Source organism: Cimex lectularius, unplaced genomic scaffold (assembly GCF_000648675.2).
Source record: "Cimex lectularius strain Harlan isolate CLEC.00 unplaced genomic scaffold, Clec_2.1 scaffold205, whole genome shotgun sequence".
In the NCBI taxonomy this organism is placed as follows: Eukaryota; Metazoa; Arthropoda; class Insecta; order Hemiptera; family Cimicidae; genus Cimex; species Cimex lectularius.
Genome location: NW_019392773.1, coordinates 197274 through 220877, shown reverse-complemented (window position 1 = coordinate 220877; position 23604 = coordinate 197274). Strand labels below are relative to the sequence as shown.

At 35.9% G+C, this 23604-nt stretch overlaps 1 protein-coding gene across 2 annotated transcripts; it reads left to right on the top strand.

Moving 5' to 3' along the window:
* Nucleotides 1-19856: 19856 nt before the first annotated feature.
* Nucleotides 19857-21899, top strand: LOC106673132 (ribosome biogenesis protein BRX1 homolog). 2 transcript variants are annotated; one of them, XM_014405129.2, is made up of 7 exons: nucleotides 19857-20080; nucleotides 20541-20696; nucleotides 20766-20886; nucleotides 20941-21065; nucleotides 21133-21268; nucleotides 21331-21425; nucleotides 21489-21899. In XM_014405129.2, the coding sequence occupies exons 1-7, from the start codon at nucleotides 19940-19942 to the stop codon at nucleotides 21849-21851; spliced, it is 1137 nt and encodes a 378-aa protein (XP_014260615.1). In that variant the 5' UTR covers nucleotides 19857-19939; the 3' UTR covers nucleotides 21852-21899. The 2 variants fall into 2 exon arrangements, with proteins under 2 accessions (XP_014260615.1, XP_014260616.1); XM_014405130.2 differs by having other exon boundaries at nucleotides 19882-20078; nucleotides 20538-20696.
* The last annotated feature ends 1705 nt before the right edge of the window (nucleotides 21900-23604 follow it).

The following is a 23604-nucleotide window of genomic DNA, read 5'->3' as shown; positions in this document are numbered from 1 at the left end:
NTTTCTGGCGGAATTTCTTTGAACCTATAACGCTATCAAAAAACAAAAAATACGGGTTTAATATTTTTTAGCCCATTTTTCAAATTTTTACCTTTTTTAAGAAAATAAGTACCGGGGCCCAGTTCAACTTCAAAATTTGAAATACGACCCTATAAATAGGTAAGGTCAGGATGTATCTGAATATTTTAATGGATTTCTTACGCTGAAAATAGTGGTGCAATCGGATTTTAAATTGACAAAAAAATTTCAAAGTTGTGGCAAAAATTTTGAGATAAAGAACAGACATTTGGTTTGCTGTTTATTAATCCCATTTCATGTTTGAAATATCTGCCGTGCGTAAAGATGCGAAGATTTGCGCTTTTTAACCCCTCTTCACCCACCGATGCTCAGATGGTACAGTCAGGAGAGATGGATTAACAAGCATTTTCTATCCTTTGCCGCTATCAACTGAGGTTGCTTGTTTCTCATTGACGTGGACACTTTTTTTTTCGAGACTAGATTGGGCCATGAGGTCCTGTCCACCTATCCTGGAAGTGATGGTTCAAATAACATCTCACCTGCAAAGGATTGTGTGCACATCAAGCTGGAAAATCATTCTTTGTCTTGGCTACATAGGAACATCACCGAACAGTGTTGGTAAAGACTTTTTCAAAATATTGAGTAACTGAGCACCATTTAAATTATTTTCATAGAAATAAGGCCCGATTAAATTGTTTCTGAGAAGTCCACGTTGATACTGTGAACGACCTGATGATGACAAGAGTACGAAATGCTCGGATTTTACCCTGCCCACATTCGAAAATTTAAACGGTTTAGTATGCCATTAGAGGTGAACTTGGATTCATCAGTCCAAAGGATGTATGGAAGATCGTTTTCTTTAGCCTTCCAAATCCAAATTTGTGCAAAGAACGTTAGACGACTGTCATAATCAGAGTCACGAAGCCCCTAGACATGATGAGGGCGATACGGCTTACAATTGTAAGTCCGGAGTACATCTCTAATTTTATTTTTTGAAAAACTTAAAACCTTTCAACATTTCCGAGAGAGGAATTCGGATTTTCTCTACCGTACAGTAAAATATTCAGCTCCTCGTCGAATTACTCTGCCGGTTTCTTGGTGATGGAATAGCAACTGTATGTCCTAATATTGCGAGCAACACGAATAAACATTTTATGGTTGAAACGGAAATTTCTGGGAGTAAACTCGACTGCACGACGCGCAGTACCACCACTATCAATAAATCAGTCGTACATATTAACTGGCTATTGAACAGTAAAATGTGCTGTTGTTCGGTTCATTTTGAATGGAATACTGAATGTAAGGAATAGGTAATATTGTAAAATTTATTTACTTCCAGGAATTAAAATTTGCTCTCATAGTGCGAGTTTGACAATGACAGAATGTAAACAATATAGGCAATTAAGATTTACTTTAGTGAATAAGCAAATTATTGTAATTAACAACGAAACAAACGAAATGCGTTTTTTCAAACTTTTTGCCACAATTTGTCATTTTTTAGCAAATTTTAAATCCAATTGTACCATTGTTTTCAGCGTAAAAAAAGCCTTTTCTCAGAATGTATTTGAAATTTTGAAGTTGAACTGGGCCTGACGTACCCTGTATAATTTTTACTCAAAGCTAGTCTAAAAAATATTTTTGTTGTTTTTGATAGGTTCATTGGTTCAAGAGAAATTCAGCCGGGCCATCCAAAAAGGACTCCAACTGTATATAATCCGAGTTCAATAATAATGCCATTAAATGAATCTTATTTAAATTTCGAAAAAATTATGTACATTAAAATTATATTTTTATTATAATACATTTATTATAAACTTATATTTTTATTAATGTATTTTCAGGGAGAAAATCTTTTTCCGGCGATGTAAACCTCATAATATTTATAATCCGAGTTCAAAAATTTTAGAAGATAAGAATGCCATTAAATGGGTCTTATTTAAATTTTGAAAAAATGTATATTAAATTTATATTTTTATTGATTAGAAAAATGTGCTGTTCGGTTCATTTTGAATGGAATACTGAATGTAATGAATAGGTACTATTGCAAAATTTATTTACTTCCAGGAATTAAAATTTGCTCTCATAGTGACAGAATGTAAACAATATAGGCAATTAATATGTTCTTTAGTGAATAAGCAAATTATTGCAATTAACGGAACAAACGAAATGCGTTTTTCATATTTTTGACCAAAACTTTGTAATTTTTTGACCAATTTAAAATTCAATGCACCAGTGATTTCAACGTACAAAATCAGTTAAAATGATGTCAGGTAGTATAGGGTCGTATTTGAAATTTTGAAGTTGCACTGTATAATTTTTCTCCAAAAAAAGTAAAAATTTCAAACTAGTCGAAACATATTAAACAAGTACTTTTTGATAGTGTCATTGGTTCAAGAGAAATTCAGGCGGGACATCTAAAAATGACACCCTGTATATATATTTTTTTTTCTATCTATAGTCTGTGTATATTCTATCCTTGCTACCTATCTATATGTTTATCAATTTACATGTCTAACTATCTACTAATTTATGTATATATCTCTTTATCTATTATTGGGTTGTCCGGAAAATAATGCAGGATTTTGGTATTAAACAAAAAAAAAGAAACTAGTTACTTTAAAGCAATGTTCTTTAATCAATATAATTTCCCATACTCTCAATACATTTCTCCCAACGTGTTGGTAACTTATTAATTCCGTCTGAGTAGAATTCAGAATTTTTAGAATTGATAAAGTCNGAAAACTTAAAATCCTGCATTATTTTCCGGACAACCCAATAATATTAAAATGTACACATATTTCATTCACTCATTCTATTTTATTCTTTCTCAAGTTGATGTAGATTTCTATCTTTCTCTCTGTTCATACACGGATATAAATATGAATTATAATATCATATTGTCCCTGTACATGGGGTGAAAATAAATTGTTCCAATTTATTGCCACATTTATGTGTCCACATTAAACAGATTTAAACGAATATAATTCGCACAAGGTACTAAAATGACTCTTTTTTGTGCCGATGTTTTTGAAAAAAGCCCATTTGTAATGCAGGGCTGCTGGATTCGAACCCGAGACCTTTACCTTACAGTGATGAGCGCCTAAACCGTTGCGGCCACCGACGCCCCCCAGATGTACCTACTGTTCGATTTTCTTGTGGTTCTGGCTGTAGACATTATACTTATTGCTATGACCATACATACACAACATAATTATATTATCTTGCGATCAAACATCTCATAATTCGTTGTTTTTGTAAGTTTAATGGATTAATAATTATGTGTTTTTAGGCCTGGAACATGAATGACAAACTGTTTGTTAACCGGTTCTCCCAGAGACAAATGCTCAACGAGCATTATGCGGATCAGTGGTCAATTCGGACCGTGAAATTTCAAACGAAGAGGACAACAGCGGGAATGGACGGACCAACGATCAGTGTTTTTAAACGGCAGTTCGCTGAGTCCGAAGAATTGCACAATGCCTGAGAACCTTCCGGTGAAAGAGCATTTCAGTTTTCTTGATTATTACGTCCGTATTAATAACTGAATAATCGCTAAACTGCATTGGTTTCCACATAATTATGATTTGAATTTAGAAGTGTGGTCGGACGTGAGGAAGAAAGAGAAATGAACTTTTACCACGGGATAAAACATGAGAAAATCTTTTTCCCATGGCACTTACATGTACGACTAGATGAAAAAGGGCCTAAAATCTATAGTAATGGATATGATGATCATAGTTGTGAAAGAGGATTTGAGTGTAATTGACTGTTAAGTTTTTAACATGCCTCGCTGGACTGATTATGGCCTGATTTTCGCCCAGTGTGAGCAGATTGCTGAAGTATTATTTATCTTGATATAGAAAAAAGAAAAACACAGTTTAAAAGTAGGGGTAAAACTTAAACACTGATAGAATATTGAAATCTTGTTGGATTTTTATTTCAAAAGTTCTACTGAATCAATGTACAAATGTAAAAAAATTAATGTTTTTCCTCTTGGTTTTTAGCTTTTGAAGTTTCACCATTGTCGGCAAGCCCAGGCCGTTTGGTCCCTTTAGAACCATCTCTGAAAAACTATCTCTGAAATGTGAAACACCTCTCACCGTGTAATCTCGTTTATTTGATCTTCTAGACAGAAGTGCCCTGAGATTAGAGTGAAATGGCCAGCCGGAAATCGAAAAGGATGTAATTTTCCGTGTTACAAGTCAAAGGTGAGTCGGAACGTGATAAATAATAATTTAAACTAGTATTTCTATAATGTCTTATCAAATATTGGTCAATCTGCTGATGATGGCGTGAACCAGAAAAACGACTCTCGAAGTATCGGTGATGATAGAATGATAAGTCAACTAGCACGAAAAATAATTTTGGACAATACTATTTGAGAAAGTTTCTGTCGGACCAAAACTTATTCTTCAAGTTTTTCTTTAAGCTTGTAAGCTACATCATTATTAGAATATTTTAAAGGTTTCCTTGCATTATAAAATCCCATTTATATAACAACAGGTAAAAACGGCGATAAGTTCTTTTGTTGAAACCTCTTATAAAAGACCAATTAATTTTTTTAATGACGATCCTGCACATCCTTAACTTTCTTATTGCGTGTAAAGTCTCCATATTAATTCGCTGCGGCCAAGTCGAAATTTAAATGGTGGTTTTTTTAACGTTCATCAAGAGAGACTGGACAGGGGATTTATTTGGAATTCAAAACAGGAAATGAATTTTAGAAAGGGTTAAAAACTGCCTTTCAAAGTCGCTAATAAAAGAGAGAAAACTAAATACAGGATCTCATTCGATATGTGAAGTTTAATTTGGATGAAAACGTCCTGCACTTTTCTTTTTTTATACTTTCAAAAAATTTTCTAATTATAATTTCTTAAAAAAGCTCATTATGTTTACATTATACTTTTTGTCAAGGGATCCAAGGGTTTGGGCTACCTAACATTAAGGGTAATTGTTCAAAAAAGACTAAAAAGGTGTGTGAAATGAGAAAGTTGTGTAAGCGGGATCGAAGTCGCGGATGGTCAATGGCAGGGCATACCGACTAAGTCGTAACCAATCGGACTTTGGAAAAGTATATGGTACTTTGAATAATAGAACAAATTTTCATTAAGACAGTGGTCAATGCTAGAGTATAGCAGTACAAATCCGTGGGTTTGAATCCTACCTGTGACCTAACTTTTTCCCTAAAACCAACTGGCTGGTGGAAGACAAAATATTAGGAGTGGTCTCCGGTAACCAATTTCCGTTGGTCTGTTCTTCTGAATAATTGTCATTAAAAATAGCATTTTTATCCTCTTCAAAATAAAGAGGAATAATTTCCGGAGGTAATGTAGATTTCTGTACTGGCCTTCCTGTGTTAAAATTCTTCATTGCGTTTTTCACGGTGCTTATATCAAAACAAGCGTTTATGTAGGTTTTCATGCTGTTCAGTTAATAACCTTATACTTTTAACGTTGGTTATTAAAACACCTTCGACTTTTTCTTTAATAAAATGTATTCTCACTTGAACAGCTGTCATATTCGTAAACGAAAAACCGATTAACCTTCTATTTAGATTAAAAAAAAGTCGGGGTCACCGGCGGGATTCGAACCCACGATCTTCGGCTAAATACGCCGCTGCTCTACCACTTGAGCTATCGTGACATCGATCCACTCGGACACCAACTTCCCATCTCAACCCACCTTTCGAATTTTCCCTCCTTTTTGCCATTTTTCAAATGTCGTGTAATCTATTCGAATCTAGTCGTGGGTTCGAATCCCGCTCGTGACACTGATTTTTTATCTCAACCAATACCTTACATAAAGATTAATTAATTGAAAGACGTTATTTGGTCAATCGGACCACGAAATCTAATGGACATCTATGTAGAGTTAGACTATAGATTTAATTCTGTAAAACAATATTTAGTAATAATTTAAATTTTACATAGTTTTTAATACCTATAATGGTATACCTGTAAAACCAAATCGGTTTTTATAGTATTTTCTCAATAACCGGAATAAACTCTAAAAAAACTGATTACGGTCAGTTTATTCTTTCACCTCTTTACCACTGTTACCTCTACTAAAGATACTGATATCAGTGTAGTATATTATACAAGGTATATTATTATACAAGGTACATGTAATAATATATATAATGATTATTCGGAGATCGTGAGATGCGGTCTGGTGGGACGTAGGTTTTAGAAAAACATTTTCTTTATCGTGCCAACGTTTCGAGCTTCATTAAGAACATCTTCAGGGCCTGGGGTTTATAAACATTGTTTAAATTATACAAATACATGTAGGATGTGAAAAAAGTGAATTTATACAACACTAGAAATTTTAGACTCAAAGTATTTGACCGCATCTCACGATCTCCAAATAATCATTAACTAACGGCCACTGAACACCACACCAATATGTATAATGTGGTAATATAATAATAACAAGGTAGTGAGATCACGTGACTATAGAACTTGAAACAATCAGAATTTCCGCTCCGGAAAAAACGGAAGTTTTGAAGTATATGATACTATAAGTGCATGATAGTGGTGTGTTCGTGGTAGCTTGGATGTTCCTTCGTCAGCCTAGTGTTTTTTGAAGTGTTTTTTTGGTGAGGTGAGTTCAATTTCAATTTCGACGATTAGACAAGTCTGCTGGGTGTTAGTTTTTAGCTCTGGTACCCTATTGGAAAATGTTAGGGCCGATACTCCCTGGAAACCTGCTTTTATGGTTGGTAAGGATTATATATTTTTCATCTGTTTTTAAATTTTTTTAAATTTTCCGGGCCGAGAGGCTCTCGAAAACTATTGCCACCATATGAAACGAAATAAATTTATTTATTTTTTATATTGTTTTTAAAAAATAATTATTTTAATTAATTGCTTAATAATTTTAATTATTTGTTTTAATTTTATTTTTTATACAAATGTCAATGTTTCGCTAAACTGATAATTTTGTTTATTGTTATTTATTTATTTTTTAATATCGGTGTTCCACAATTTGCAGGAATAGTGGTAGTCCTAAATGGAGGAGAGAGAGAGAGAGAGAAAGGAAAGTGAGTGAAAGGAAGAAAGAAAGAGAAAGATGGAGAGAGAGAGAGAGTAATAGAGAGAGAGAAAGAAGAGAGAGGGTGAGAAAGAGAGAGAGAGAGAAAGGAGAGTGAGTGAGAGGAAGAAAGAAAGAGAAAGATGGAGAGAGAGAGAAAGGAGAGTGAGAGGGAAGAGAGAAAGAGAAAGTGAGAGAGAGACAGGATTGGAAGACAATCACACAACACAGGTGAACATTTTATATGCATTGATAAAGAGTTAGATAAAGTTTTTGTATCAGAAATAGTAATGAGCATATATTTTTTCTGATTTTTATGTATAAGTAGGAAGGTTTTAAGTTTATTGGCCCATAAATTTTCATGCACCTTCCATAATATTCCATCCACACAAAAAAATAAGTTTTTTCATGGAATCAGTAAAAGGCAGTACCCTTTTCCATTCATATTTGTTATCCATATTCATTTGGGTTTTCGCGAAAGTGTAAAATCTGAATGAGAACCGGCTTCCAGAAAATAAACCACATTTTTAAAAAAATCGGCTATTCCGATCGCCGCAGCGTCAGCTGTCTCATTAATTGTTCCAGCTTTCGAACTGGCAGTCCCTTCCGCCAGGAACAGTGCAACTGTGGAAAACGAAAGGTTTGGAAAGCTGAAAAAAAGCCTTAATTGTAAAAACCAGATGTAGACTCTAAAGACTCCGGCCGAATCGGAAATCGTTTGAAGCAAGAACAATTTAGTAGATCCCGTGCTACTGCTTAACTTGCGCGTAACAGCGTACATTTTGGGATAAACTTATACTCGAAATAAAAAGAGAAAACTGAAATGTTTAGGAAACGAACAAACAAGATCCTGTAATTTTCTGCTTTAATTTATTCTGACTTTTCAATCCTCAACATTATTATCAAAGACGATGTAACTTAGATTTTTGATATTTAATAAAGATCAGATTTCTTTTTCTTCTGATACGGATTTACTTTTTATCTTAATTCAACCCTTAAATATAAATTGTCATAATCTCATCTTTCTACAGATAAAAATCCACACCAACTTGCATTTCCGACCGGCGGAAACCGCACCGATTATCTCCTCTCTCCGAAATCCGGACACATCGTTTCTTTTTTCGCCGGGCTCTATTCTGAGACTGACAACAAAAAAAAAACACCGAAACCACAGAATACCAGCCGGTGATGGTTCGCGTTCGGTAAAGTAAACATTAACATTGTCATTAGAAAATATGATACAGATTGGATTTTTCGTGCGGTTTCACTTCCTCTTCTTTAATAATCGTCTTTACTCCACCCTTTTATTTAGAGCCTTTTTTTCTTGAAACATCAGAGCAATAACATAGAACTATTTTTATTGAAAAAGAAACCACTTCTTGCGATGAAAATAACAGGGAGTCCTCCATTTGACACTTTTACGCAAAGGTTTAACGATAAAGAAAGGAAAAATATATCAATAATTGATCTATATAATTGATCATTAATTGTAAATATTTAAGAAGTGTATTAACTAATTCATAATTGCTTTAGAATACGTTCAAACAATTATTTAACCATTTAACCAAATGGGCACTATGGCAATGAGGAGGCGGACAGCCTGGCCAAGGTAGGTTCAAATACTGAGTTCGTCGGACCACAACCGGTATTACCCCACTCTTTAAGCACAGCAAAAGAGAGTATAGGTAGCTGGGGCATGAAACAATTCCTTAAGGAATGGAACCGGATGCAGGCAATCGAAGGAGTTTCTGAAAGAAATCAAACCTAAAGAAACGAAATGGCTACTCTCTAACTCTAGGAGGGGAATAAGGAGGCTGATAGGTATCCTAACGGGCCACTGCCCCCTGAGAAGCACCTCTTCATAATGGGTACTCTACCAGACCCCTTCTGCCGCTTCTGCGAAACTAAAGAAGAAACGGCTCGACACTACCTCGCAGAATGCGATAGGTATGCTAGGGAAAGATTTAATACTTTCGAAGGAGAGGACATAACCAAAACACTCCCCAGGATAAAATGGTCCACAATCCTGGGGTTTGTGAATAGGTCCAAAAGGTTTATGCAGGACTCGTGAGCCGACCAGGTCCCGGACCTTTTAGTGATGGGGTACGGGCCTACTCAGGCTTTTAACCCCTCGGGTCCTGGTCGCCCGCCCTGTGTAATATATATAAATGGGCAGATTTAACTTTAGACAAGACACAGCGAAGCAATACGTCAAATCTAAAAAGGACAAAGCAAAGGTTGCTCCATTGAAGCTTCTAAAAAGCTCTCAAGATGAGAGACAACAACGTTCCTTTTAAAAATAGGAACAGGGGACCAACAGCCCACTCGCTCCCTGTAAAGGACCATGGAGCGGCACTCCTCGACCAAGTGCAACACCCTGAGCACCTTTCTCTACAAGCGGACACCTGCCGAATGTGAGTGAAAATAACGTAAGGTGTCTTTAGATATCTTGCGCAACCATCGAAATCACAACACCCTTGCCGAAGATATAAGAACAACGCTGGATAATATGAGGGCTACAAAAGGGCACTGGATACTTTTAAGATGGATAAAGGCTCATGCAGGACATCAGGGAAACGAACAAGGGGACCGACTAGCAAAGGAGGCAGAAAGCGGTGCGGAATTGCAAGTTGTATTCAGCGCGATTCTCCTTTCTTATATTAACAAGAACATGGAAAAGAAATCACTACAAAAATGGGAGAGGGAATGGAGACAAACCACAAATGGATGTGAAACAAGGAAATACTTCCCGACTGTAGTCTCGTCTGAAAATGAGCATATTCCATATTCCCAAAACCATCAAGGCTTTGTCAGGTCATGGAAAGCACCGGATCATATCTCACCCGATTTGGCATAATTGATGATGCACCATGCCCACATAATGGGGGTACATCTGGGGGGATGTTCGACTGAGAAAGGACATGTTAAGACTGTTAATTATCAAAAATCTATGTAAGTAATATATTGATTGTTAAATACCTGTACTCACTATGGGAGCAGGTAGTATAAACTATCTGATCACAGGGTGTACTGTGGCCAGGAAAAGAAAAAAATACCTGCGTGGGGTTTGCCCCAAAAGCAGGTCTCAGTATCAATGGAGTATGTCCTATTCTCAGACGCGTGAGCACGATCCCTTTCTTGTGTTTCAGACATTCGGTTACTAATCGAGAACTACTAGGTGTATAACTAATTTGGACTTTTTATTTCATATAAGAATTTTTTCAACTAACTGATGCTTATTTAACTAACCATGCCGGAACTATTTTATAATTTATAGTTTTGTTTATTATAACTAACTTATTTCTTTGTCTGGACAAAAGCTGTATGATTTAGCTTTTTTCTGGTGAATGGCAGTATCGTTGCCTCAGAGTAGTTTATACTTATACCCTTTTCCTAGTACCATTTAAGCTATAAATGTATTTAAAACTTTTTGCATCAATTCGATTAAAACCTGGTTATATTTGCATGTAATTATTATGACTATGTCATCTCGTACCCACTTAGTCAAAGCTCATTGTGGTTTTAGTTTTATCTTTCATTTAATTAACATCACAATTTGGCTTGATCAAAGTTTTAAATTTTAGTATAACTATAACTTACTCACACTACTAATTTAATCTAATGAATTGAAAAAAACAAAGCCCGTTTGAGGAGGTTATACGGCAGCAAGGGGCAAGGTAATGGAAGAACTGAGCGTCTCGCTTCTCCCTGCTTATAACCTTGATATGAGAACAACGTCGCAATAATATATTTTAACCATTCCGTACAGATGGTACACCTTGTTGGTTTTAATTTACGATTTTCCTTCATTTTTATTATGTATAATTTTATTATTTTTAAAAAATATTTGTTAATAACTAGATATTTCTGTTGTTAATATTCAACGTATTCTATGAACCTTTTCTGAAAGTAGTTTTTAAAAATATTATGTATGAATAATAATTTTGGCGATTTATTAAGATGAAATACTTTATCATTTCGACAATTTTTTGAACATCCCGTCGACAATAGAAATAACAAAATAGTAAAATTGTGTCCCTCGATTGTCTCCGATTTATCCTAGATTCTGGATTGTTGTTTCGGACTTACATCATCTTCAGTGGTTGGTCTGTGGTTTTTCCTGAATATGTCTTTTTTCTGAACATCGAACTTACGACTGGAGGGAGACAAATGAGGATCATTCTTCAGGTTCATAAACTCACAGACCCCAGTATAATTTAAGGTGTAACTAATTTTATTAATTAGGAAATGAAGGGTAAGACTTAGGAAAAGATGAAAGAAATATTTTTATTTATGTAAAAACTTTTTATATTTATAATTAAGGAAGGTGTTAAATTATTTTAAAAAAATATATAGAAAGTGTCTTTATCGATTAATTTTTTTTTACCTCAGGCGAACTAAAATTTGTTAGCCATTTATATTCGAACAGGAAATCCATCTTGGATTGCTTTAAAATCACCTGCAGGACGATTTAGGTCTATGGATGATGAGTTCATCCCGACTGTTATGACCATCCTGTTACACAACTTGGCCCCATTTCCGCCCGTAGCCTGAATTTAGCGGGCATTCAATTCTGGATTAGTTTGACAGTCGTGAAAGTTCGACCGGCACTTGTTTTACAATTCTAATGCAGAACTGGACGCCGGTGGTGTTCCGCCTTTTAAAAAGACCCCTTTCGAGTTGTCTTCCGTTTCGTAGGAAGTTATGTTACGGGCTTGGGTTAAAAAACATCAACATGGAAATGTTTCACAACAACCTCTGGATTATTTTGATCTAGAACTGCTAGACATCTTCATGTTTGAAGGAAAATCCTTTAAAAAAAATATGGTATATTATTATGTAAAAAAAATTATTATAAACATTGAGACAATATATGTTATTATATGTTTGTTTTTGTATATAGTTGTTTGTTTCTGTGAATGAGTAAGGAAGAGGACCGATGGCGGAATATCGAATACCCCCATCGGCCCTCACAGTGAACTGTAGGCTGATTTGACTTCGTACGTAGCCCGCCATATAAAGAAAAAAAGTTGCTCGTTTTAAGAAAGTCGAAAAGCACAACTATCACGCTGACCGGTGAAAAATGAAAGTAAACTTTGATGAAGTTGTTGATAGCGCCTGATCCAGTTTTAACCACCTTTCACTGTTTCCTCTGTTATTGACCTCCGGTACCAAATATAAACTCGTTATATCATTGGAAGCGATTTTACGCGTGTTTTCAAAGTCAGATTTGTGCGAGTGCGACCAGAGACAGGTCAATAGCGGCGGCCATTTTACGAAGAACCGTTATGCATACATCAGGGTCACATCTTAACTGTTATTGTTGATTTTGAACCCTTCCGTGACTTAGGAACCCACACTATCAATGAGTACCTTAAGCAGAAGGATAAAAAGAAAATGGAACTCACTCATTAGACACAAACAATTCAAGAACCTCCTAACAAATTTCGGAAGGAAAGAATAGAATGTATCAAAGGGGCAAACTAAACGGACATTTAAAGAAGATTAGCATAGACCAACACGGCACTGCAGATTTGCAAAGAAGCAGAGGAGACACCAACACACCTATTAACTAACTGTGGCGCTACACTTGCCCGCAGGAGGAAGTGCTTTGGGACTTAGAGTGTGACTGTAGAAGCAATGCAACCACTGAAACCGGGCTTACTAATCAAATTCCTTGGTTGGACTCACTGGTAAGCTATAGGTACAGAACGGGGGATAATCAGCTCTTAAATGGCGCAGTACATTACACACCTCGACTAATATATCTACATATAAGTCGAACTGATTGTTTTGTTCAAGAGACTTTTACGGACTCTTAGAGATAGTGAGTGATAAGAGAGGCGGGCACAAGGCCTACTGCACCTCGACCTAAATAGATCTATTGTGCTCCTGTGTTAATTATAACTCACTGGCCAGCTTCAGGTTATTAACCAGCCTCCAAAGCTTTGCCAGCGGTTCCTTGGTGTAGGATCTTGCTTGTGGTTTTTCTTGCCCTAGTTGCAAGAACCTCTACCTACATAGACCTTCGCAGAAACATAAAAGGTGTTCTGCAGTCTCCTCCTCTTCTTGGCAGTATCTGCACAGTGTTTCTTCTGTCTGTTCTCCTATCCAGTGCATGTGCTTCGTAAGTGGCAGTGCCCCGTCAGGAGTCCAACCAGAATCCTAGTTCGGTTGCGGTTGCCATCCAGTAGTTCTTACGGGCTCTTAATGTTAATTCTTCGATAGTAGTAATTAATTATACTAACATTATCCTCACTTTATTCTAAGTTAGTTTTTACCTAAACATTTTTTACTTGCAGAATTTTACAGTAACTGTAAGTTCAGCTTTGAAATTCATACAGTAGGTTTAAATATTGTATTTATAAATGCATAATTTATATTGAATATAAAACACAATTTATACTTATACACATAATTTATATTATATTTGAAAACAAAAGAGAAAGAGAAAGAGATACAGACAGATGGTCATATGCAGAGAGAGATGCAAAGACAAAAGACAATAACGAAAATTTATTATTTCTTGGGAACGGTTTCCCTTAAGGGCAACAACAACAAACAATATAAATATGTAAAACAGCTCTCTGAGCGAAAGTACAATAATTCAAAATAGAATGACTAAAAGTAGAACAATGTAATAATATAATAATGTATATAATNGAGTGAGAGAGTGAGTGAGGGGGAGAGAGAACGAACAACCACAAACATTTACTGTTTGTAAGGCAGGCCCTAAATGATCAATTATATTGCGCAATATTTTGGACCGTTTAGGGTTAGTATTGAAGTTTGCTCAATGACTTTACACAAGTTTGATCGAGCTTAATTTTTATTACACCAAATTTTTCATTGCACTGTGTAAAGTTAGTATCGCGCCATATTTTTTAGTCTATGTCTAGCGTACGTATAAATTGGGATCAATATGTCATTCCATTCTATTGCACAATAAAAGTATTGTACAGTGTTGTAGGCTTAGGGTCCGCCTGGACGTAGGAATTTAAATTTCTTTGATTTGCTTTTGACACAATATCTTCACATCCTCTTAGTTTTTAAAGCAGATTTATTTTCGGTTTATAACTGGCATGACGTAAGACATATAAACAGGGAGAGGCAAGATAATGACTTCTTCCATATTGGCCAATTTGGTCTATGCAGATGTTAACGGTGAAAGAGGTTTGCATTCATTCCGCCTCATAAAAACTGGGTTTTTTGCTTTAAACTGCGCGGTTTTGAGCGAGATGTGGACTATAAATTAAACGCAGAGTAAATGTACAAAAGTACAAAACCAACCTTGTACAAAAGTCAGATTCCGTCTAAAGAAATAGACCTATTTTGCCAAAACCACCCTTCACATAAAAGTACCCACTGTTTATCTTAGGAGTTTTAAGAATATCCACTTTTTGTCGACTTTATTGACCATTGTACAACGCCATATTATAGGGTAAAATGTGGCAGGTACGCCTTTTGCTTTGGCAAATCATGTGCTCTAATTATAACCGGACAACAAGGAAATATTTTTCAAACGGAGACTAACGAAGCGAAATAGTCGGCGTACGATAGGAACTTATAATTGTAGAATACAGCTTTTTCAAAACATCGTACCCAATTGGACGAAATCCAATAAACTGTCGGAAAAAGGTCAGAATCACGTTTGTTCCAACTGATGGGGGAAAAAGCATGGGTACTTAAACGTCAGGGAAATAAACAGGGAGAGGAGAAATTGTCAAAAAAAAAAACTTCATTTATCGTTGTAGATTATAATTTTTGTTTTATCAAAACATCGTACTCAATTGGATGAAATCCAATAAAGTGTGGTAAAACTTCAGTATCACTTTTGTTTCATTGCCAGAAAAAGACGATGTGTAGACGGCGACGTCAGGCCAATAACCAGGGCGAAGCGAGTTATTCGAAGTACGATGAAGTTTTTAATTACTTGTCATTGTAAACTATAATTTTTTAGAAAACATTGTCCACAATTGCACGAAATCTAAACTTTTGGAAAAAGATCAGTATCGCTTATAAATGGTTACACGGATACATCTAAATTAAGATTGGGCGAATGTGATCCATACTGTTGTCACTTTGAGCCCTGAAGATGATCTCAATAAAGATCGAAACGTTGGCACGATAAAGAAAATGTTTTTCTGAAACCTACATCACACCAGACCGCATCTCGAGATTTCTAAATAAATAAATAAAACAAAATTTAAAAAAAAAACTGTTGTCTATTTTCCCATAGATTCGTCCACATGGTTTTCCTTATGGAAGGTCGTCACTCTAAAATAATTAGACTTCCAAGCTCTGTAAGGTTGTTAGAATCGGTTCAGATTTGAGGAGTATAATTAATTTAGAAAGACGATCTTTCGTAAAAAGAAACACCCTTCCGGTTTCTGGGTTTCCTTAGGAAAAACTACCATCGTCTAACTTAGATTTTCTTCTGGGGACATCGCTTTTTCATTGTTCGAAAGCAGAAGGTGTCTGAATATGGAATGCGACGGTTACGCGAGAAAACATACCGGATGAAAGTTCGAAGGGGGACGGGCGTGTGCTGTGTAGCTACTTTCGTTTTCACTTTTTTTCTCTACTCGTGAGTGGCGTTTACTTCCTTGCAAGATTTTTCCAAACACTTTTTATACCGCTAATTAACAAAGATTGCATAGAATAGGTGATAATGAAAAAAGGATCGTGTCAATAAGTGCATAGGTAGAGAAGGGAAAATTAAAATATAACGTGTGAATTTCTGTCTCATCCTGGTTAATATCACGGCATAACTATCGCTTAAGGAAAAGTTTAAGCGAGGTTAATGCGACGTTTGGAAAAAAGGTCTGTTTTTTCCGGATTGCTTCATACAATCTGAAAATAATCCACTGCGTGCTATAAGATAATGGAGATTCTTTCCATTATGGACTTCCACACACATGGGATTGGAGAGGAGCACGTCATCATGAACTTTTGAGAAAGAAACGTCCAATCTCATTAAATACTGTTCCCAATACGACCAAATGATTACAGGGCTCAAGAAAATGTGCAATAATGAACAGAAATGAAAGCAAGACCTATTTCCTAAACGACGAACAACATTAGCTGGACTTCTCATGATAGCGTATAAGCCAACCAAAGCGACTTAAAACCAGCAATAATCTCTGGCCAGCGTAATGTTTTTAAAAGAAAAGCCTAACAAATGACCCGAAGATCAAAACAGAAGCAAAGCGATAAAGTTAGTACCAAAGAGTTTGTTATTTTTTTCTCAGAAATATAAAGAAGTCTTATTTTTAAGACTTCTTCTTAGGTGAGAACGGTATTAGTGAAAATCCGTCTGGACGGCAAATAAGGGAGATGTTATCCTTACAATTTCTCACGGCATCAAGGCTGATAGAGTCATAATAAAAAGCTATACAAGCATTATCGACGGTAGACAACCTTAACCAACCGTTAACCATTTTCTCCATTTTGAAGGAGAAAATCAAACAGTGGACAATAACAGTGATGAATTTTAATGGTGATGCAATATATATTCAAAGTCAGAAATATTGGTTGTAGACGATGAAAAAAATCTATAAAGAATTTAATACAAAATTAATAATAAATAAATGGTATTGTCAATAACTTGACATATCTAGGCTGTACAGGAACGAACACTGCTGGTAAAAAAGAAGGAAGAACTCTTGGTAAATTTAAAAAAAGAAAACCAGCTGCCCTCCCCCCAGTATCTGCATCATCATTTACATCCGTTCCTAGCCATCCCTAAACAAACTTAATCTTTAATCTAAACAAGGATAAAGGATTTTTCAATGTTTATTTTTTATGGAATTTAAAATGTTTATACAGTCTCATTTCAATTCTGAAGCAATAAACCGTTTAGTTTTCGTCTTTGTTTTCTTAATTTCAATTTTTAAAATTAAAAATGGCACTTAGTGCTGAGGATGTTGCGCGTTGTGTCGCACTTATTGATGATGGACGTTTCATCAGGTATGCGGCTATTGCCATGGGAGTTCTTTACGAAACACTACGAGACGTCGTTAGACGTTTTCGAGAAACTGGGTCCTACCATAGAAGGACCGGTTCTGGACTCCCTAGGGAAACCACAGTTTTCTGGTATTGAGAATTTTCAACCGGCACCTTACGGTTGTTCAAGCAATTAATCAGCTCCAAGAAGTTCGAGGTGTCCAAATTTCTGAACGCACTGCTCGAAGAAGATTAAATCAATATGGACTTTCGCTTCGTAAGAGGACCAGAATTGACCAAAGCATAGAGGCTTCCATTTGATAGAGGATACAGCCATTGGTCTTTGGACGATTGATCTGCTGCACTTTTTACAGATGAGTGTAGATTTTCTCTACGATCTCCTAATAGACGTGAGTGTGGAGAAGGCGAAATGAATGGTAAGAAGCTTGTAATTTTTCCCAGAGCCAACCTTTTCAACGTAGCCCAGTGTTGGTGTGGGCGGGAATTTCAATGGAGAGTCGCACAGAGTTAATAGTTGTTCGTGGATGGTCTTTGACGACCACTCGCTATGTGGATGAAATTTCGGTACACCATGCGTTGTCTATCCTCGATGAAATCAGCGACAATCCTATTCTAATGCATTAAAATCCCATCTACATGTCCTCGCATAGTACAAACGAACCTTCCACAGCATAACATCAGGGTCTTACCCTGGCCAGCCCGTTCTCCAGTCTTGAACCTCATCGAACATTTATGGGATAACCTCAAAAGATGAATAAGACCACGTCCATCACTTCCTGATACACTCCACGATCTTGAAAGGTCTCTTCGCGAAGAATGGGCTAACCTCCAGCAAAGAAACATTTCCAGACTGGTAGAAAGTATGCCGAGGCGTCTTTGAGATGTAATTAAGTCAAGAGTAGGAAATACGCGATATTGAAATGTTAATTAAAAATCTAATTAAAACAAATTTTATCTGTAAATCTTTTTTTTTTCATTTTCAATTTTCCTTAACAATTTACTTTTTTTAACTTTTTTAGACAAATAATCAATTATCAAACGTTAAAAAACGTGAAACTTTGATCAAGACATAAAAATATGTAGAAATCAAGTAATATTAAAGTGGGTGAAATTTTTTGCCTGTCAGTTTATTTATTTTACTCTTCTGGGATTAATTCATTGGCTGTGCGTTGGCAGAAATACATAGATAATAATGGAAGTTATTTTGATTAAATGTATTTTGTTGAAGTTAAAGTGTAGCTTCTTTTTACTGAAGATCAAAAACCTACAATATTTTTGCATCAACCCAATAATTGATAATTATATAGTTTTCATAAATATTTCAAATGGTTTTAATTCATTCTAAAGGATAGGAGATAGGGATAAAAGAGGCGGCCACAAGGCCTACTGCACCTCGATCTGAATAGATCTATTGTGCTCCCCTGTTTTTATAACTCACTGGCCAGCTTCTGGTTGTTAATCAGCCTCCATAGCTTTGCCAGTGGCTCCTTTGAGTGTAGGATCTTCCTTGAGGCTTTTCTTGTCCTAGTTGCAAGAACCTGCACCTACACAGACCTTCCCAGGAACATAAAATGTGTTCTGCGGTCTCCTCCTCTTCCTGGCAGTATCTGCACAGTGTTTCTTCTGTCTGTACTCCTATCCAGTGCATGTAATTTCTTAAGAGGCAGTGCCCTGTCAAGAGTCCAAACAGAATCCTGGTTCGGTTGCGGTTGCCTCCAGTAATTCCTTTATAAGTTTTGCGTACGGACCTTCTATAATCTCTTCGCGTGCCTCACGCCTATGGTAGTGTTCCACCAGGTTTTGGACTCATTAAGGATCCATTTTAAGATATATCCTCTTTTGTGGCAGGATGATAAGCGACAGTCGGGTTCAGGACTAGGGAGTCTATGTTGGACTCTTTGGCCTACATGTCAACCTTTTCGTTGCCTCTATGCCCCGAGTGCCCAAGGACCCATGCCAGGGTCAGGTCATTAGTGGAAATGATAAATGATGGAGTGAGTGTGGTGTTCAATCCTTTTTAAAAAGATAGTTCCTACTGACAGTAAGTTGTTTTGCAACGATCCGGATTTCGAGCCTTTTAGCTCATCATCAGATTGAAGGATTTCTACAACCACGTCTCTCGACTCTTTGGCAATTCATGTCGAAAGACGAGGTTGTAGAAGTCCTTCAATCTGATGATGAGCTAAAAGGCTCGAAATCCGGATCGTTGCAAAACAACTTACTGTGAGTGGGTTCATCTTTTTAAAAAGGATTCAGGTCATTAGTGTCTGATATGCAGTTCCAAATACCCTTTGCCTTCACCGAGCATGAAGCTGGGGCCTTTAGTGCTGCCTGACTGTCAGAGAAAACAGCTATCTTCCGGAAATGTGTTACTAATGTTTTTATTTCTCTGGCACTTTGTTCAATCGCTAAATTTCAGACTGGAAAACTGTAGCATATTTACCTAGGTTTACCGTCAGTTCTGTCTTTGGGTTCATTCCGAAGACTCCAGCTCCCGTGGACTTGTCGGTTTTGGAGCCGTCAGTATTCTAAATTGTTTGTTTGTTTTATTGTATTAATTTAAATATTTTTAAATTTATGTTGTTATAACATTACTTTTATGGAATTTTTTTTGTACATTTGTAATTAGGAAACGGTAAATAAATAAACATTCGTTCATTATGTCGATATCAATATTGTACTTACTTTATGTCTGTAACATCCATTTGAATATAATATAAAACTTTAAAAAACTGTCAATTTTTTCAGAATTATTTTTATGATGTAATTAATTGTTCTTGTCAAAAACAGTCTACAATGATGAGTTTTTATCATCACCACGTGGTGTGGTACGTTAGGAAAGGTAACACCGCTGTTATATAACCTTCACGCTCCGACGCCACTCTTTTCTTTACTCCTCGTGACCAGTCAAAATTCTGCAGAAATGTCGAAGAAAAACAGAAAAACCAGACTGGGTCGAGTTCTGATGAAAAGAAAAAGGGAAGACTCAGACAACGAAGGCGCCAACGAGTCGGAACAGCCTCCACCTCCCGTCAGATCCTCAGACGAACCGATTCCAAAAAAGGTACAAAAGCTTTCTTTTTTTTCTGCCTTACGATTCTGGTCAAATGGACTTAAAAAGCAAACTACATTGTACAGAATATGTATGTGTGCTTTGTACAAGCTTTTGAAGAAGTTGAGAACAATCCATTAACATCAATTTTGTTCAGAAATTCACTCTAAAATGATTAAGTTTAGAACATAATTTCTTTAAGTAAAGCTTCAAATGTTGGCTTTAGATTAATAACATTACAGGTCATGTATGAAACAGTACTTTTTTCTCTTTCTTACTACATGGTGCTTACAATCCTTATAGGATCTTGCCCTATCCAACATTTTCTGCTATTCCTTCCAATCTGTTGTCTTTCTCCTCCATTGTCATACATTTAGCTTGTGCAGGATGTTCCATACGCCTTTCAACCACTGCGACCTTTGATTCATTATTAGTTTAGATTAAGTTTTTAATATTCATATCTTGTTCCAAGCGTAAATGGGTGAATCGTCAGAGAGTATTGGTTTTTGCTGCCCGAGGTACAACACAGAGGGATCGTCATTTGATGAACAACCTGAAATCTGTCATGCCGCATTCCAAGGATGAAAACAAAATCTCAAGAAGGGAGCATTTGGCTGTAATAAACGAAGTAGGCTGCTACAGATAGCTTAAACACATTTTACATCATTGTAGGAAATTTTGTATTTTTCTGTTTTAGCTGTGTGCTATGAAGAATTGTAACAAATCAGTGTTTTTTGAGGCTCGTAAGAAACAAGATTTGTATGCGTGGATTTCAAATGTGCCCAATGGACCCTGTGCTAAATTTCTTGTGCAAAACAGTAAGTCAAATAAAACAGAATTGATTTTTGTTTTGTAATTTATGTTTGTTTTAGTCATAACAATGCAAGAACTTCGAATGACTGGCAATTGTTTAAAAGGATCCAGGCCTCTTTTATCTTTTGATGCCAATTTTAGCCAATTACCTCATCTAGCTCTCTTAAAAGAGCTTTTTATTCAGGTAATTTATTTTTTAGTTATTTTATAAAATGTTTTAATTTAATATTGAAGTTAAATTTATATTGTAGGTGTTTGGTGTACCAAATCACCATCCAAAGAGCCAACCCTTTGTTGATAGAGTTATTTCTTTTGCATATTTGGATAATCGAATATGGTACAGACATTATCAAATTCTTAAAGAGGATGGAGCACTTGCAGAAATTGGTATGTCTTTTAGATTTTTTATTAATTTTGTTTTCTTATAATTAAGACATATATGTACTCAGGTCCCAGGTTTATTTTGAATCCAATCAAAATATTCGACAGCAGTTTTACTGGCAATGCACTATGGGAAAACAAGCACTATGTGACACCAAATTTGGTAAGTTTACTTTTTGACTTTAAAATATACTAAGTGGCATCACATTCTTTTTTTTTTCTCCAGTTGCGTAAGCAAATCGCAGCCAAAGCCGGTATGAAATATGTCAACCGCAAATTCCAGAAAGAGCGCGCCATTGCTTCAAAACTGCTTCCCAAGACCTCTTTTGAAACGCGTCCTGAAGACGAAATCTTCGAAGGCGATGCGCTTGTAAAAGCTGCAGAAGTAGTCGGCGAAGAGCTCCCTGAAGATGTGCTCCCATCAGAAAAAAATGAAGAAAGGCAAAAGGATCCTATCGTCTCCTTCAAAAAACCAAAAAGAGGAGGTGTGAAGAAGAGGAAAGCAATTGCCAATGCAAAAAAGAAACTCGAAGCAATGGCTGAAAAAAATGGCCAGGCTAATGGATTTCAAGTCGTAGACTGTAAATAATTTTATACAAACGTATTTTATTGAATAAAGAAATTTTATTAAAAAGTCCCTCCCCCCCCAATTTATAACTTTATTAAATATAATAAAACTTCATCAATTGTATTTTTGCTTTGGTCTCAAGTTGACAAGAATTTTTTTAATCTTGTGCAAGTAATTGTTAATTATTTTGCCTCCTCAAAAAGTAACCCTAGGTCATTTAAATTATTTTAAACTTTGATTTTTTGATCAAAGTTGACCAAATTATTTTTGCAAATTGCAAGTTAATTGAACACATTGGAATGACTTTAACTATAATATTAAACATTGGGACAATGTTAAATTATACTGTATATATTTTCTTTGGTGATTGATCAGCCTTCTCAGCAAGCAATATTTTTCTTTCCAAAAGGTAGATTGGGCCATCATTAAACATTGGCCTCATCCCCAATCTACCTTTTGGAAAGAAAAATATTGCTATACTGTATGTGTTAAGGGAGTTAACACCTCCAGTTTAGTTAGCTGTCCAATTTATCACATTTCTAAGCAATAATTTGTGTGAAATGTGTAGGTAAGAAGGGCTTTCACACAGTCTCTGCTTTCAGGACCTTCATTTGCAACAATAACCTGCACAGTTTATTGTACAGTTTGCTCAGTTACCAACTGGCATCTGGTCTTTAATCATGTACAGTCAGCCCTCCTATAACACGGTGAGTGCGTACCGCGTTATATGGAAACCGCGCTATAAGAAACTCGGATTTAATCGTACAAACCAGGCTAATTCGTAGCGTGTTCTATGGAAACCGTCTACCGCGTTGTACGGAAACTGCGGTATAAGAAACTCGGAATTAGTACAAATCACATCATTCGTACTGCGTTATATGGAGACCAATAAATACAAAAGACAAGATAAATTATGAATTATTTTTATTGAATTGAAGAGTTCATATAAGGATTGTTAAAAAAAAATGAAACAAAAACTAAACTAAAAGACTGTTTTCCAACAAAAACAAGAAAGACTTTTGTAAAATTATTGATTATGCAACAGACGATATTTTTTTCCCGCCTTCTAAACGATTTAAAATTTGGATTTTATCTTCAAGCGATACAAACTTTCTTTTTAATCCTTTCCTTGTTTCTTTTGTGTTTGACATGATGCAAATCTAGGGTAATTAATTATTTTAATAAAATTAATTACTTTATTATTATTATATTAGTACAACTTAAGAATATTACTTATCGTATTGTGTAATGTTGTCCAATTATAAATCACAAATTAAGCAGCTAAAAGCTGAACGAACGGAAGGTGTAGAAAAATTTTTAGAAAGACTTGGTCACCAACAAAACATATGTACTATGAAAGATCTCTGAGATGACTGAAACCGATGTCGTAAACGGCTATGAGATAAGCTGGCATGTTTATATAAACATGTTTATGTATCTCGGCTGTGCTTTTGCGTGGAAAATAAAACTTACATTAAAACCTCTTACAATATCTAGTTACTAGAGTCATTCATAGGCTGTGTGGAAGGGACTTATGGGATTCTGTTAAACGGAAACCGCGCTGTAAGAGTACCGAGTTATGGGAGGGCTGTCGCAGTTTCAGCTCCGCGTTATATAGAAACCGCGTTCTGAGAGTACCGTGTTATAGGAGGGTTGACTGGACACCATTTAAAAAAAAAAATGGGCTTGTACCATTTATGGAAGGGTACCGATCTTGAAAACTTCTCCCAGTTACCAGGAATCTACCAGTAATTAATAATTAGTCTCAGAGACG

Excerpts from the sequence above, each read along its gene's own strand:
- LOC106673132 (XM_014405129.2), top strand. The coding sequence starts at position 19,940 with ATGTCGAAGAAAAACAGAAAAACCAGACTGGGTCGAGTTCTGATGAAA. Across the intron at positions 20,887-20,940 it reads TAAATTTCTTGTGCAAAACA|TCATAACAATGCAAGAACTT; the intron begins GTAAGTCAAATA and ends TGTTTGTTTTAG. Across the intron at positions 21,426-21,488 it reads ACTATGTGACACCAAATTTG|TTGCGTAAGCAAATCGCAGC; the intron begins GTAAGTTTACTT and ends TTTTTTCTCCAG.